The following is a 13,883-nucleotide window of genomic DNA, read 5'->3' as shown; positions in this document are numbered from 1 at the left end:
GAGAAGACAGAATAAGGAGTCATTGCATGGTGGTGCACAGTTACATGCTGATGAGAACATTACACACACGGCATCTTTACACACTGCCCCAGTGTGAACTCGAGTTATAGAGCAATTAGTCCTGCGGTGGCTGTAAAGACACAGGTAGGCAGCCCAGAGGGAACCACACAGAGCGAACGATGTGTGCGTGTGTTTGCAGAGCCCAACATGAAAACTGAAAATACACATATGCATAAACAAACACCAACTCAAGCTTGTAAACCTACCCCCACAGTGGGTCCGTGTCTATTAGCACCACAGTGAAAAACTCAGCTCTTTTATAACTTCTTAAACAGCTGTCATCAAGAACCTGAAATGGTCCTCGCTCCATCTCACATGCAACAGGGATGTGGGCTGGCTCAGCACTTATACACTACGCATTTGTCTTCAAACCACATGATCATTATAAAGAGTAGTGCAGAGTTGGTCTTTTTTTAATTTTTTTTTTATTCATCTACATAGTAACAATGGTAACATGTATAGCACTTACAATGTTTACTTTGTTCATTAGCTTAGCTAATATTTACTGGGTCAAACCATAGACTGTATATAAAAGATGAACACAGCCTGTGGTTTTGAAAAACAAAGCCATTATAGAAGTGCACATTGTTTCTAACGGCCAGCAGGGGGCAGCGCTTCTTGTTTCAAAAAGAAGCCAGAATGACAACGTGTTGTAAGACAGCAGTTCATAAACCAGTGTGCAATGCACTGATTGCAATGGTAGAGGTGTCGACCTGTATACAGCTGAGGATGATGGGAAAAAAACAAAATCTGAATGTAGCTAGGCTTTCCAAGCTCTGTCAGTGGTTGAGGAGCATTGTGGGTAATGTAGGTTTTGTAAGGTGGGGAGAAAAAAAAAAAAAAAAAGCAAAAAGCATTATTGTTGTATATTTGGAGTAAACTGAAGTAGCCATCAAATAGAAACACTTGTAATCAGACAAAAGTCATCACAAAGTGCAACATGTTTCATTGTTTTCACAGCTAGACAGAAACAGGATTTTAACAGCAGTGACAATATTTGGAGATTTCGATTTTCCAATATATTTCTTTCAGACACACTAAACATAAACAGATTTCTAACATTTAGTTTATGTAGTTTCTTTACTCGTCCACGTTCAGCCCGACTCTGCTCAATCAGCTGGCTGCTGTGTTTGTAGCATCCCAAACAGAGAAGAGTCCTCTGGCTGGCAAACTAAGTAAGACCTATAAAATGTTTGAACAATGTTTTTTAATGTTTCTACTCTACTTTTTAAATTTTCATTTTGTGGCCTTTAAAATCCTGATTCCCATAGGAGTGGCAAATAGCGAATATCACCTGATAATATCGGCCAACCTATAAATCGGGTGGACTATTTGTTACACGCACCACAGGAGGCACTTAAAACATCCCCAGAGAAAGGAAACAGAAGCTGAGTTGCAAGAAAGAGAAACAACAATGAGAAAGAAGAAGTTGGGAGCAAACAGAACAACTGTAGTCAAACTATTTTGAGGACTCCCACCCCTGAGCCATCCACAGACATTCTTCAGTAGAGATTTCAAAATAAGATGCATTTTTGTTCCACGAGCTGTGTCATTTTCGTCCTCCTCCCTGTGGGGAATCCTTGAGCATTCCTTCTTTTCTAAAAATACACTTTCTGGTTTGAGCTAAATCCCAACTGAAAAATGTTTGGAATCCAAACCTGGTGCTGAGGCCAAGATGCTTTAAATCTCTGGGTCACTCACTCAAGATCATGTTAAGCACATGCGGTGCATTTTCTTTTGGGATTTTTTGTGTAACACAGAAACCCAAAGACGTCACTAAAATAAAAGTCTGTCAAAATATAATGAAAACCAATTTTAGCGTCTTAATGAGATGCCATTAAACCGCACACAGAACAAGTTATTGTTGGATAACTGCAGTCCACAAAGTGCTGTCGTTACTTGAGGAGGTTCCAACCTGCTTTTTGATGAAGCTTCAGAGGCCTTTCTGCATGGCCAAGATGAACTATCAGGGGGAAGCACCACCCAACAGTACCATTTATTGTGCTATTTTAGGCACAATACTCTATTAAAGCCAAAAGGTCTGCCTAGAAAAAGGCAGCTGATTCAGTGGAAGGTCAGCGTAGAGCTGAGATATTATAGTTTCTCCATATGCATTCTGTTATGACTAACAGGACCTATACACAGTACTGAGCTCAAAATTAGGGGCAACTCAGCTGAACTGTGAGAGGATGGTGACCTTTGAAAGGGAAACAATATCAGGGCTGGGATCTCTCTCCATAAAAACAAAACTACCAGAAAAATTAGAGACTGTTCATTTCTTGTGAAAAGCGAGTGAGCAAACTTGAAAATTCAGCAGGATTATTGCACCAGCATTAGCCCAAGATTCAAAACTGAACTGAGAGCTTCCTGAAAACAAACTTCTGCCTGTTATTCACTCACATTATCTTGGACCTCAAGCCTGGGCACGAAAGACCAGTTTCATCACGTCTGCTTAAGTCACTGTGTTCACAAGAAGCTCACAACTTAACCTTTCCACATCGACACACATCTACATCCTGGTTCCCACTCTGTTTGTTGTTAATCTGTGTGCACGTTTGTGTGCGACAGCCTTGTGTTTTCCTCCATTTCCTGCCACAACCTGCAAGGAGATATTTGTGTGCGATCGTTCGAGCTGATTGGATCTTTGCTGGGAGTGAGTAGAAAATCTCATTGCTGATATCGTTGGCAAGTACCAGCATCCAACCATCTCTGAAACAACATTTATTATTGTCATCAGAGCTGAAAGCACCAGAAGTTTCTGCGTGTGTTCCCACTAAATGAGACCTCAGAGATTTACAAAACATGCACTGATAAGATTCTACGGATTTGGAAAAAACATGTATTTTGTTTCAGTTGTTGCAAACTTTCAAAATAAAATTAAGCAAAAAAAACAAAAAAAAGCAAAAAGTACAATGTTTGTATTAACACAATCTTTTCATGCAGAAGACTTTCATCTAGAAAACTGCCAAAGTGCCTGGATTATCTGGTTTTCACTGCTCTGTACTGTGAAATTAAAGCTACAGCCTGAATGATTACAGGATGGACAGTAACTCATTAGCTGTGCAATCCACAGAAAGTATGAACCATCTGCCGAATAGAAACAGTTGAAAGGTCATTTTCACATTCTCCCTGTGTGTCGATGACCTTGCAAACTCCGAGTTGAAGCTGAAAAGAAAAAAGGTCGAAATGATGCAAATTACAGACACGACCTTTTCATGTGATTACAGCGAAGACAGCCACTCAGCATACATTAATACTAAATATTCCTGGATTCCCAATCAAACATTTACAGAAAACATTTCATCAAACTGTTACCTGAACACTCTTCCTGGACTTCAGCAGGCTCCTGATTGGTCGTCACGTCTGGAGTTCCTGATGCCATAGCAGCACTGTCACTGCTGGGAGGGAGACAGATGATGAGTTTGATGATTATAAAGTCTTTCATAAGTTTCATGAACAAGACCAGAATCAGGCTGGCTGCTATAAATCAGTAGAAAAAAAATAGAAAAATAATAAATGTCTGCATTTATCTAAACCTGCTTCTGCCTTCTTATTTGACTCATATGGCAGCTACCTAGTTGCAATGTGATCAGATTAAAAAGTGATTAAAGTCCTACTTAGAAGTGTCAAGACTGCTGGTAAAAGTGGCTTGGCGTGGTCGGACCGAATGGACAGGAGACTGTTGGGGCGGATTACATCCATAACAAGTCACCACCTTATAAAATCCCCCCCAAAGCTCATTATGCAACTCCTGGATGCATTAACGGTGATGTAGTTGTTCATTCATTAAACAGGTGGAAACGTGTGAAAAGTGCTTCTCTTTGCTATTTAAACTTTAATCTCCATCTGATGTGTCTCCACAATCCAAACAGTCCTAGCGGAGGCCCGCCTGCTATGTTTCCAGTGTACTCCTGCGCCGTTAACTCAAGTGTTCATCACGTCAACAGCAGGTGCCCGGCAACCGCCGAACACAACCTTAAACAGATATGAAATCACATTATGAGCGGGTGCCTTGTTAAGGCTCTGTGTGCAGCAGGACTGAGGGCTTCACATTCGGGCTGCGAGTCAGCCTTCACTCTACAGTACAGTAGGTTCATTTGCAAGTCATCATTTTATCATTATTATTATTTTAAATCACTCTTTGCACTGCACAGAGCTCTCTCGAGCCCACAGGACGTCTGAGGCCACGTGAGTGCAGTTCCAGCATGGTGAACCAGTTAGACCATCCTGTATAAAAGTTTTACTCTAGTGTCAAATCTAATTAGCCGTGCACTGTGCTGTGTGTTGAGGATTTCCTGAGCCGTTTGGCAGGAAGTGGACTCATTGCTGATATGGTTTTCAGCAAACATGTCTAATTGTAGCTGTGCCACCATTTATTTCAGGTCTGCGGAATCTGTGGAGGTCAGTTTGTCAATGCATCACTGGGATGAAAACAGAAACTCGATGATGTATCAGCGTGAAATTTCATAAGGTTTCATAAGGTTCATAATGTTTGCAGTTTCCAGAGATGAATCCCAAAGATTCTGGAGATCCCCTGGCTGTTTGACAGCTAACCCCATGATCTGACTCAATACAGAATAAATTACATTAACATGGATGTATTCATTGTGAACAAGTGCAGGTTGTCTAACCAAAGTAAAATAACAATAAATGAACGAATCGCCTTTGGTTTAAAGGTTTCTATGGAAACTGTGATATGTTGTTTTGGTTGAACCCAGAATTGGTGGGAAATGGGCACTATTCAAAACCCCTTTTTGTTAATCACAATAGTTTTATTTATTATGCATATAAAACCTTAAACTTGATTTCTTGTGCATCCAGAACCTCCAAATTTTTAGTTTAGCAAAATCAAAAACAAGTCACATAGTTGGATTTTATCACGGATCAACTTTAACCTTTACCCCAAACTAATGTTATCTAAACGTGTGATTTCTGGCTTTTGAAATTAGTTTTCCCAAGTCCGTATTCCTCAAGCTTTTTCCAACTCAGATTCCCAGAAGTCCACGGCTCACACAAATATTTCTAAAATCGGTCACTAACAATAAAAAAGATTCAAGTTTAATTTTGCACAAATAAAATAAAGGTCAGCATGATGTTTTCCCCCTGGTGATCCACGCTCAAACTGCAGTCCCAATCGTGGCTTTACCACCTTTTTAAGTCTCGTCAATCAGCGAACAACAAACACTCAGAGCCTATTTGTACTTTTCAAATGGTCCTTTTATGCTTCTCTAAAGCGTAGAGTTTACTTAAGGATTATGGTTACTGATGCCTGATCCCTGGTGTGATGACTCAGTGTCAATGAAAAGCACCCATGAAATAAAAAATAAAATAAATAACAGGAAATTAAAGAGACTGAATGTTTATTCATTTTAATTATGAGGCACATTCGTAAAACTGCTCATTAACACAGCTATCTAAATCAGCCAATCACATCGCAGCAACTCAGTGCAATTAGATTATATAGACATGACAACCTGCTGAAGTTCAAACCAGCAACAAAGTTGCTTCAAGGGACTTAACAATTACCATGGTTACAGCCAAAGGATACAGAACAGCATCTCTGAATGCACAGCGGCCTGAACCTTTAAGCTGAAAGGCTACAACATGCTAAGAACAGGAAATTAAGGCTACAGTTTGCGCATGCTCACCAAAACCTGAGCATACAAGACTAGACAAACTCTGACTGGTCTGATGGTTTTTGATTTCTGTTGTGAAATAAGGATGGTAGGGTCCAAACTTTGCATAAACAACATGAAAGCATGGATCCATCCTGCTTTGTACCAACAGTTCAGGCTGCTGCTGACATAACAGTGAAGAGGATATTTTGTGGCACACTGTGGGTCCTTAGTTCCAACTGAGCAACATTTAATCACCACAGTGTACACACCTTCTGATGGAGGATACCGTGTTATGTCATAAAGCTCAATCATCTCAAACTGGTTTCTTGAACATGACAATTGAGTTCACTGTACTGAAATGGCCCCAAGAATCACAGGATCTCAACCCAATAGAGCAGTGGCCTCAACCCACCAGTCCATGAGTCTGTTGGTACCAGGCCGCGGGAGTTGAGACTCGGGTGTGAAATTTATGGTTTTCAGGGTTGTTAATTGGTTTTATCATTAACTCAGTTTCCCTGGGTCTACTCCCGTGTGTTATAAATAAATCTTCCCTTTTTTTGGTACCGGTACTGGTTTTATCTGTTGTATTTATCCGCGGCACCTTAAAGGCCAGTCCATGAAAATATTGTTGAACATAAACCGGTCCGTAGCGCAAAAAAGGTTGGAGACCGCTGCAATAGAGCAGCTTTGGGATGTGGTGGAACGGGAGATTCTCGTCACAGTAGCTGACAAATCTGCAGAAACTATGTGATGATCTTCTGTCAGTATGGCCCCAAATCTCTGAAACAGTGCCTTGTTCTATGCACAAAGAATTAAGGCAGTTCTGAAGTCAAAAGGGAGTCAAAACTGGTACTAGAAAGGTCTACTTAGAATCTATATCCATAAATACAGGGAGTGCAGAATTATTAGGCAAATGAGTATTTTGTCCACATCATCCTCTTCATGCATGTTGTCTTACTCCAAGCTGTATAGGCTCGAAAGCCTACTACCAATTAAGCATATTAGGTGATGTGCATCTCTGTAATGAGAAGGGGTGTGGTCTAATGACATCAACACCCTATATCAGGTGTGCATAATTATTAGGCAACTTCCTTTCCTTTGGAAAAATGGGTCAAAAGAAGGACTTGACAGGCTCAGAAAAGTCAAAAATAGTGAGATATCTTGCAGAGGGATGCAGCAGTCTCAAAATTGCAAAGCTTCTGAAGCGTGATCATCGAACAATCAAGCGTTTCATTCAAAATAGTCAACAGGGTCGCAAAAAGCGTGTGGAAAAACCAAGGCGCAAAATAACTGCCCATGAACTGAGAAAAGTCAAGCGTGCAGCTGCCAAGATGCCACTTGCCACCAGTTTGGCCATATTTCAGAGCTGCAACATCACTCGAGTGCCCAAAAGCACAAGGTGTGCAATACTCAGAGACATGGCCAAGGTAAGAAAGGCTGAAAGACGACCACCACTGAACAAGACACACAAGCTGAAACGTCAAGACTGGGCCAAGAAATATCTCAAGACTGGTTTTTCTAAGGTTTTATGGACTGATGAAATGAGAGTGAGTCTTGATGGGCCAGATGGATGGGCCCGTGGCTGGATTGGTAAAGGGCAGAGAGCTCCAGTCCGACTCAGACGCCGGCAAGGTGGAGGTGGAGTACTGGTTTGGGCTGGTATCATCAAAGATGAGCTTGTGGGGCCTTTTCGGGTTGAGGATGGAGTCAAGCTCAACTCCCAGTCCTACTGCCAGTTTCTGGAAGACACCTTCTTCAAGCAGTGGTACAGGAAGAAGTCTGCATCCTTCAAGAAAAACATGATTTTCATGCAGGACAATGCTCCATCACACGCGTCCAAGTACTCCACAGTGTGGCTGGCAAGAAAGTTTTTCTTCTTTTATACCCTAATGACATGACCACCTTGTTCACCTGATCTGAACCCCATTGAGAACCTGTGGTCCATCATCAAATGTGAGATTTACAAGGAGGGAAAACAGTACACCTCTCTGAACAGTGTCTGGGAGGCTGTGGTTGCTGCTGCACGCAATGTTGATGGTGAACAGATCAAAACACTGACAGAATCCATGGATGGCAGGCTTTTGAGTGTCCTTGCAAAGAAAGGTGGCTATATTGGTCGCTGATTTGTTTTTGTTTTGTTTTTGAATGTCAGAAATGTATATTTGTGAATGTGGAGATGTTATATTGGTTTCACTGGTAAAAATAAATAATTGAAATGGGTATATATTTGTTTTTTGTTAAGTTGCCTAATAATTATGCACAGTAATAGTCACCTGCACACACAGATATCCCCCTAAAATAGCTAAAACTAAAAACAAACTGAAAACTACTTCCAAAAACATTCAGCTTTGATATTAATGAGTTTTTTGGGTTCATTGAGAACATGGTTGTTGTTCAATAATAAAATTATTCCTCAAAAATACAACTTGCCTAATAATTCTGCACTCCCTGTAGTATTGCAGTTAATCTTAAACCTCACGTTATGTAAGCGAGGATCATGGGAAAAGTCAAACCATGAACACCGTTTACTTAACAGCAAGCCAACAAAGAAGAGAAGTCCTTAAAGAACTATAAACACAATCACAATAGGCATCAAGTTCTTTTTATCAGCACCCATGTCCATGACTACAACTGACCGATGTCCATCTGCTTATGAAGGGTGTGTCGTGACTGCTCCAGGTAAGAGCTAACAGGTTAACACTGTGATAGAATCGTTTGTGCTAAAAAAAAAAAAAAAAAAAAATTTAAGGTGGAGAAACCGCCACTGTTTTTTCCCCCAATCATGTTGTTAGTGTGAGAAGACTCTCTCTCTGTTAAGGAAGCAGCTGGAGAACTTCTTGTCAACTGTGTTTACAGTGAGCTGTGTGTTAAAGAAACAGAGAACATTCCAGAGGGTCTATTGACGTACTGAGGGCCTTTCACCAGTGTTACTATTATATAATCATAAGCTATTATTGGTTTGTTAAAGTCGTGTGAATCATCACCATCATCATCCTATACAGACTCTGGAGTCTAACACCTTCTCTTATCAGAATTTATTTCAAAGCCACAAACGACTGAACCTCACTGATTTGTATTAAACACATGGTGGTTGTATTGTTTTGCTATATACATTATTTTTATACTTGAAGTATTTTATTTAAATGCCATGGTTACAAACTGGTATATGCCAATGCTGTTATCAGGTGATCACAGTACAACCATGAGTTAACTGCATAAACACTTACATAGACTCAAGCGTATCTAGAAAGCAGCTACACGAGCAGAAATGAGCATAGACACTCATACAGTGTTGTGATATGAATGAAATCAATACCAGGTAGAGGTAAGAAACAACATCAATGTTTACAGGTGAGGGCCAAAGTATTGATGTTTAAGAATTAAATTATGGGGTCCAAACTGCTGCTCTCATGTCTGGGTATTAAGCATTTAATAGAACTGAAACCACCATGTAGTTAGCATAGAAAAAGCTAGCATTGTTTTCTGCAAAAGACAGTACCATCATGAATATCTAATGAATGCGTTCTCATGAATGCACGTATTGTATCCCAAAATGTACCTCCTGAGCAGAGTGTAGCCAAAAACCCTCAGCTCAGGGCTTCATGACAGGACATTCTTAACCAGTGAATGGCGTCATGGTGGCGGAAGCCATCTTTTTTATACAGTCTGTGTACTTAAAACATAGAAATTTATATAGGATCTTTGAATTCCTGGCAGGAGAGTAAAAAAAAAAAAAAAAAAAAAAAAAGTATCTGCCAAAAATAATAAATCCTGATATGTTAAAGCTCAACTTTCATTTTAAAGAATGAGCAACAGAGCTTAAATCCTGCACCTCCAAGGGACGGATCCAACAAAGTAAAAAAAACAAAAACAAAACTCTTTTACAGTGAAGCAGACGTGTTAGGATGAAGATCAAATGGTCAGGAGTCACAGTGACTGACCTGTGTCCATTTCCAAAGCCGGATCCCCATGGTGACATCCTCCGCTTCATTAGAAGTACAGGTAGACGAAGGCAGGCGAGACAGAAGGATGGATTTGCAAACTCAATGAAAAGTGCAGATGACACGAACACAAAAAGCGAGAGGGAGTGAGAGAAAAGAGCGAGAAAACCAGAGGAAGGGACAAACACAAGAAAGCGGGAGGGGACGGGGTCAGAGAAAGGGGCTGTGGGAAAGAGCAGCATGAAAGGAAAGATGAGTCTGTTAGATAAACACAAGAATATTGGGACGAAGAGAGAGACAAAAGGGAAAACAGACTTACAGTAAACACAGAGGCTTCGCAGTGGAAACAAAACACTGAGACTTGCAACCAAAGATGGTAAGAAGACCCTGGACAAAGTTTTCCCTCACAGAGACATTTTGGTAAATAAACAAAGGGCCTTAAATTTTAAACAGATAATCTAGGAGATCACGACCTTAATGCAAAAACTTTTTATCCAACCATATTCAGAACAAACAACAGGACTTTTTCCATGGCTACTATGTCTGCACTGAAGCTTGCCTGTGTTCTTTATGTAACCTTAATTTGAGTTTACGATGAAGGACTTTTTTCAGTCTATGTCAAAGAGTTGTTGGGGACAGCTTTGTGTTTGTAGTAAAACCACATGATTGTAACTGACTTATGGCATTTCACTTTGAAGCCAAGTCTGTGGCACACAGAGCCGAGGTGGCAATGGTGCAGCTAAGATCATCTCTGGGGCTTCAACCAGTGGATTCAGAATATAACCCAGTACTTCTTAATACACACCATACACCTAAAAAAAAAACAACAACAAAAAAAACAAAAAAACAATAATGCAGGCTTCACATGTCCATCAAGATTCTTTCTCCACAACAGGCTGTTTCACTGTACACTGATTTAAATGAAAAGAGCTGCTTCTGCCCACTCTCCTTTTAACAAAGAGTGCTGTGGCTTTTCTTGTGTTGCCATGGATATAATACTGGAAAATAAGGAAGGGAAAAGGATAGTGACTGGAGGTTCCTCCAGTAATATAAGTGGAAAAAAATATTCAAAAACAAAAAAACCAACCAAACAAAGAAAAAACTCCTGCTAAAGTTTTAACAGCAAACACAGTTACCATTTTTAAACTGACCATTTATTTAAAAAACAAAACAAAACAAAAAAACAAACAAAAAAAAACAAACAATCTAGGTCCTGTCCTTGTTTATTGCTGTCAAAGTCCGTGTTAACATTTCCAGAGTTTCTGACTAGATTAGAACAGTTAGCTCTGGAAGCTAACGGTCATGTTAGCCACATGGCATGCTAACGCTAAAGATTTTGGCATAACAACAAAAAATGTGAGTGCTCCGCTGGGTCTTTCTCAGATGCCAGGAGAGCATCAAAACTCCTGTGCACGCAGAGAGGAACAAGCGGGCTCGTAGCAGGGACATGTAGAGCAAAAGATAAACAGGCTGTAGCGACGGGGTAATGCTGGACTGTTAGGCAGGTGCTTATTTGGAAGAAGTGGGCCGTGCTGGAGGTGGTAACTGTGTAGCTTTTATACTAAAGAGGGCATAAATACTGTTATGAGTATAAGCAGAGTGTAATCTCAGAACACAAAACTTATATTTCACAGCAATATTTAGCCAGCAATGCCACAGGAGCCATCATAAAGCCTTAATTACTACTTTTGGTTTACCGTATTTCAGGCTTTGTTTCTTTTCAGATTAGTTAGATGTTACGGGCTTTTTTCCCCCCCCAAGGTTGCACTGCTTCATGAGAATCTTCTGTCAGCTGTTCATTAACTTATTCTTGTTTCATACTTATCCTTCAGCAGCCTGACTTTCATGCAGTGCAAACACTCTCAAATATATAATTAGCTTTATTTGGAAGTGCATGACTCTATGGATGGTTGACAAGGACTGTGTGTGTGTGTGTGTGTGTGTGTGTGTGTGTGTGTGTGTGTGTGTGTGTGTGTGTGTGTGTGTGTGTACACCTTATTACATAACAATGGATTAGCACGAAGAGGTATTCAGACCAGCAGGGAGTTTGCCTTTATTAGACACCTGAAATAACCTTATTAGCACCCACATAGAGTGAGCACGCACACAGTAAACATGTCCACATTTGTCCATCATTAGATTGTTTCTAAAAACACACACAAGAACACTTTAAAGCCATACTGTAAACTGCTGGTGTGGACGAACCCTGACCAAATTCAGCCATGACAACGGGATTGAACAGAGCCCAGATTACACAGCAAAAACACTTCATCTAGGAGCTGTGTGGAGACCATGGTGTCACTGTAAGCTATACAGAAGTAACTAAATATAGATAACTGTGGAGAGCGGTGCCCACAGAGTTCAACAGTAAGCTCCGATGACTCCAGCCGGGTGTTGTCCATGTGGCTTCTGTCCTTCTGACGTAACGCAAATCCAATATCGCCCAGCTTTAATCTCTCAATGGATCCAGTGTTACGAGACTCATTACACTACAGGCTTATGGCGCTGACTAATTGGCTACTGTCAACAATGACATTCAATGGTACCGACTCAGAAAATAAGCTTCTGATGTGATTAATAACCCACTCATGATTCCGAAGTTGTTTGTCCGTGTTACAGCCTCTCATTTATCTGAAAGGACTAATCTAATCTGTAAGTTGCTGTAGGTCTTACATAAAACAAATCCACCCTGCTCTGGGCCCAGTTGTTGTGAATCAGCAGTTAAACTGGCGAATATCAGCCTGATTACATTACAAACAGCAATTAGGCTCTGCATAGTGAAGGGACGGAGCCTAGAAGCTTAGCAAAGTGTAGCGTTTCAAAGCTAAACACTACTGAAACCAGGCTTCTGTCATTGCAACTGTGTCTGTTCGAGGGACTCTTGTAATGGTCCGTCTCCACAGACTTAAAGCAGGGACTTCCATTAGCCTCAAACAGAACAACCCCCTTAGCTGTGCGGCTGTACGTAGCAAAAGCAGAGCTAAACCAGAGTCACGCGGCGGCTGTTAGAGCTGAATGAGTTAACAGTGTCTATGAATGAAAATTTGTTTTCTGCCTTACATTCCAGCCCCTGAAGTAGACGCGTTCATTCACAGAGCATCAGCAGAGGGCTGGTATTTCCTCCTGAATTCAGCATTTCTGAATTCTTTTTATTTATTTTTTAAGGAAGGCAATATAGACCAACTCTTAAATAACAATTCAAATTGATAAAGAGACGACTCAAAATGATTGCAGTGATTTTTGGAGCAAGTTTCAATATCTGTGATCGATTCTTAGCACGATATTCAGGCTTCTGACTTGAGCAGGATCACCACCGACCCAACACAGCGTGGAATCCGTCACGAAAAGCTAAAGAGGAAAAAAAGAAAGAAGAAAAAAAAAAAAAAAAAAAAAAAAAAAAAAAAAAAGAGAAAAAGCTATTTTTAGGTGCTTAGCCAGCAAATCTAAAAAACGACATTCCCTATACTGTATGAGACACAAAGCGAGCCTTAGGAGAAGATGAAAGGCTTGAGTGGAGGAAGCTGGCCGAGGGAATAAGATGTTAGTGGGTCTGTGACGAGCCGAAAGCCTTCAATTTCCACAAAGAGGAAAAAAAAAGAAAAAAAAAAAAGACAGATGCAGGAATGAATCAAGGCAGAACGGCGAGGGAAGAGAAGGACTTTTTTTCCTTTCCAGGCAGCTGAAATGATAAACTTGGTCGAGTGGATGAAGCGCTCTGCGCAGATAAGTTGCAGACTGCCATGTTGTATACACAGATAGAAGCAGCATGGGAACTTCACTGTGTTTGCACAAAATAAAGCATGCAATCTGTGGTGGTGTACATTTACTGCTTTTTTAAAACTAGAATTACTGCCTTGTGGTTATACGCTAACCAACAAGATGCATATTACATCCCTGTCTGTCCTCACTTGACCTTTGACCTTTCTGATGTTTTCACTTAATCATGTTATGCTCTTTTTATCCTAAACCTACAGCTAAAAATGTGGTTTTCTTGAGGTCATGGTGATCTTAACCTTTGACCACCAAAATCTAGTCAGTTCATTTTTGAGTCCTTGCAGCTTCTAAAGAGATAAATGGTCCATGGCAATGGTCATGGCTGTCATCAGCACGGAGTTATAATGACCTGTAATCGTGTTGACGGGGTTTAGACAGACATGCACATACTCACTGTGGAGAATTATAATATCTGAGGTTTAAATCAGGCTAATGCCTGTGGCTAAATCTGCCTTTTCCTTTATTTTTCTCTTCTGTGCACATGCAAGAA

At 40.5% G+C, this 13,883-nt stretch overlaps 1 protein-coding gene across 8 annotated transcripts in view; it reads right to left on the bottom strand.

Annotated features, from left to right (window-relative positions):
- Window positions 1-13,883, bottom strand: part of zgc:66433 (uncharacterized protein LOC321250 homolog) — a 47,424-nt gene that overhangs the window by 16,215 nt on the left and 17,326 nt on the right. For 4 of the 8 annotated variants that reach the window (XM_040015174.1, XM_040015179.1, XM_040015180.1 and 1 more), the window contains exon 2: window positions 3,376-3,458. In XM_040015174.1, the coding sequence (XP_039871108.1) occupies window positions 3,376-3,458 (83 nt within the window). Of the gene's footprint in view, window positions 1-3,375; window positions 3,459-9,619; window positions 11,555-13,883 lie in introns of those variants that run through there. The other 4 variants (XM_040015175.1, XM_040015181.1, XM_040015178.1 and 1 more) reach the window with 2 other exon arrangements.

Source organism: Simochromis diagramma, unplaced genomic scaffold, assembly GCF_900408965.1.
Source record: "Simochromis diagramma unplaced genomic scaffold, fSimDia1.1 OVJJ01000685.1, whole genome shotgun sequence".
Classification (NCBI taxonomy): Eukaryota; Metazoa; Chordata; class Actinopteri; order Cichliformes; family Cichlidae; genus Simochromis; species Simochromis diagramma.
This window is presented reverse-complemented; position numbering and strand designations above follow the sequence as displayed.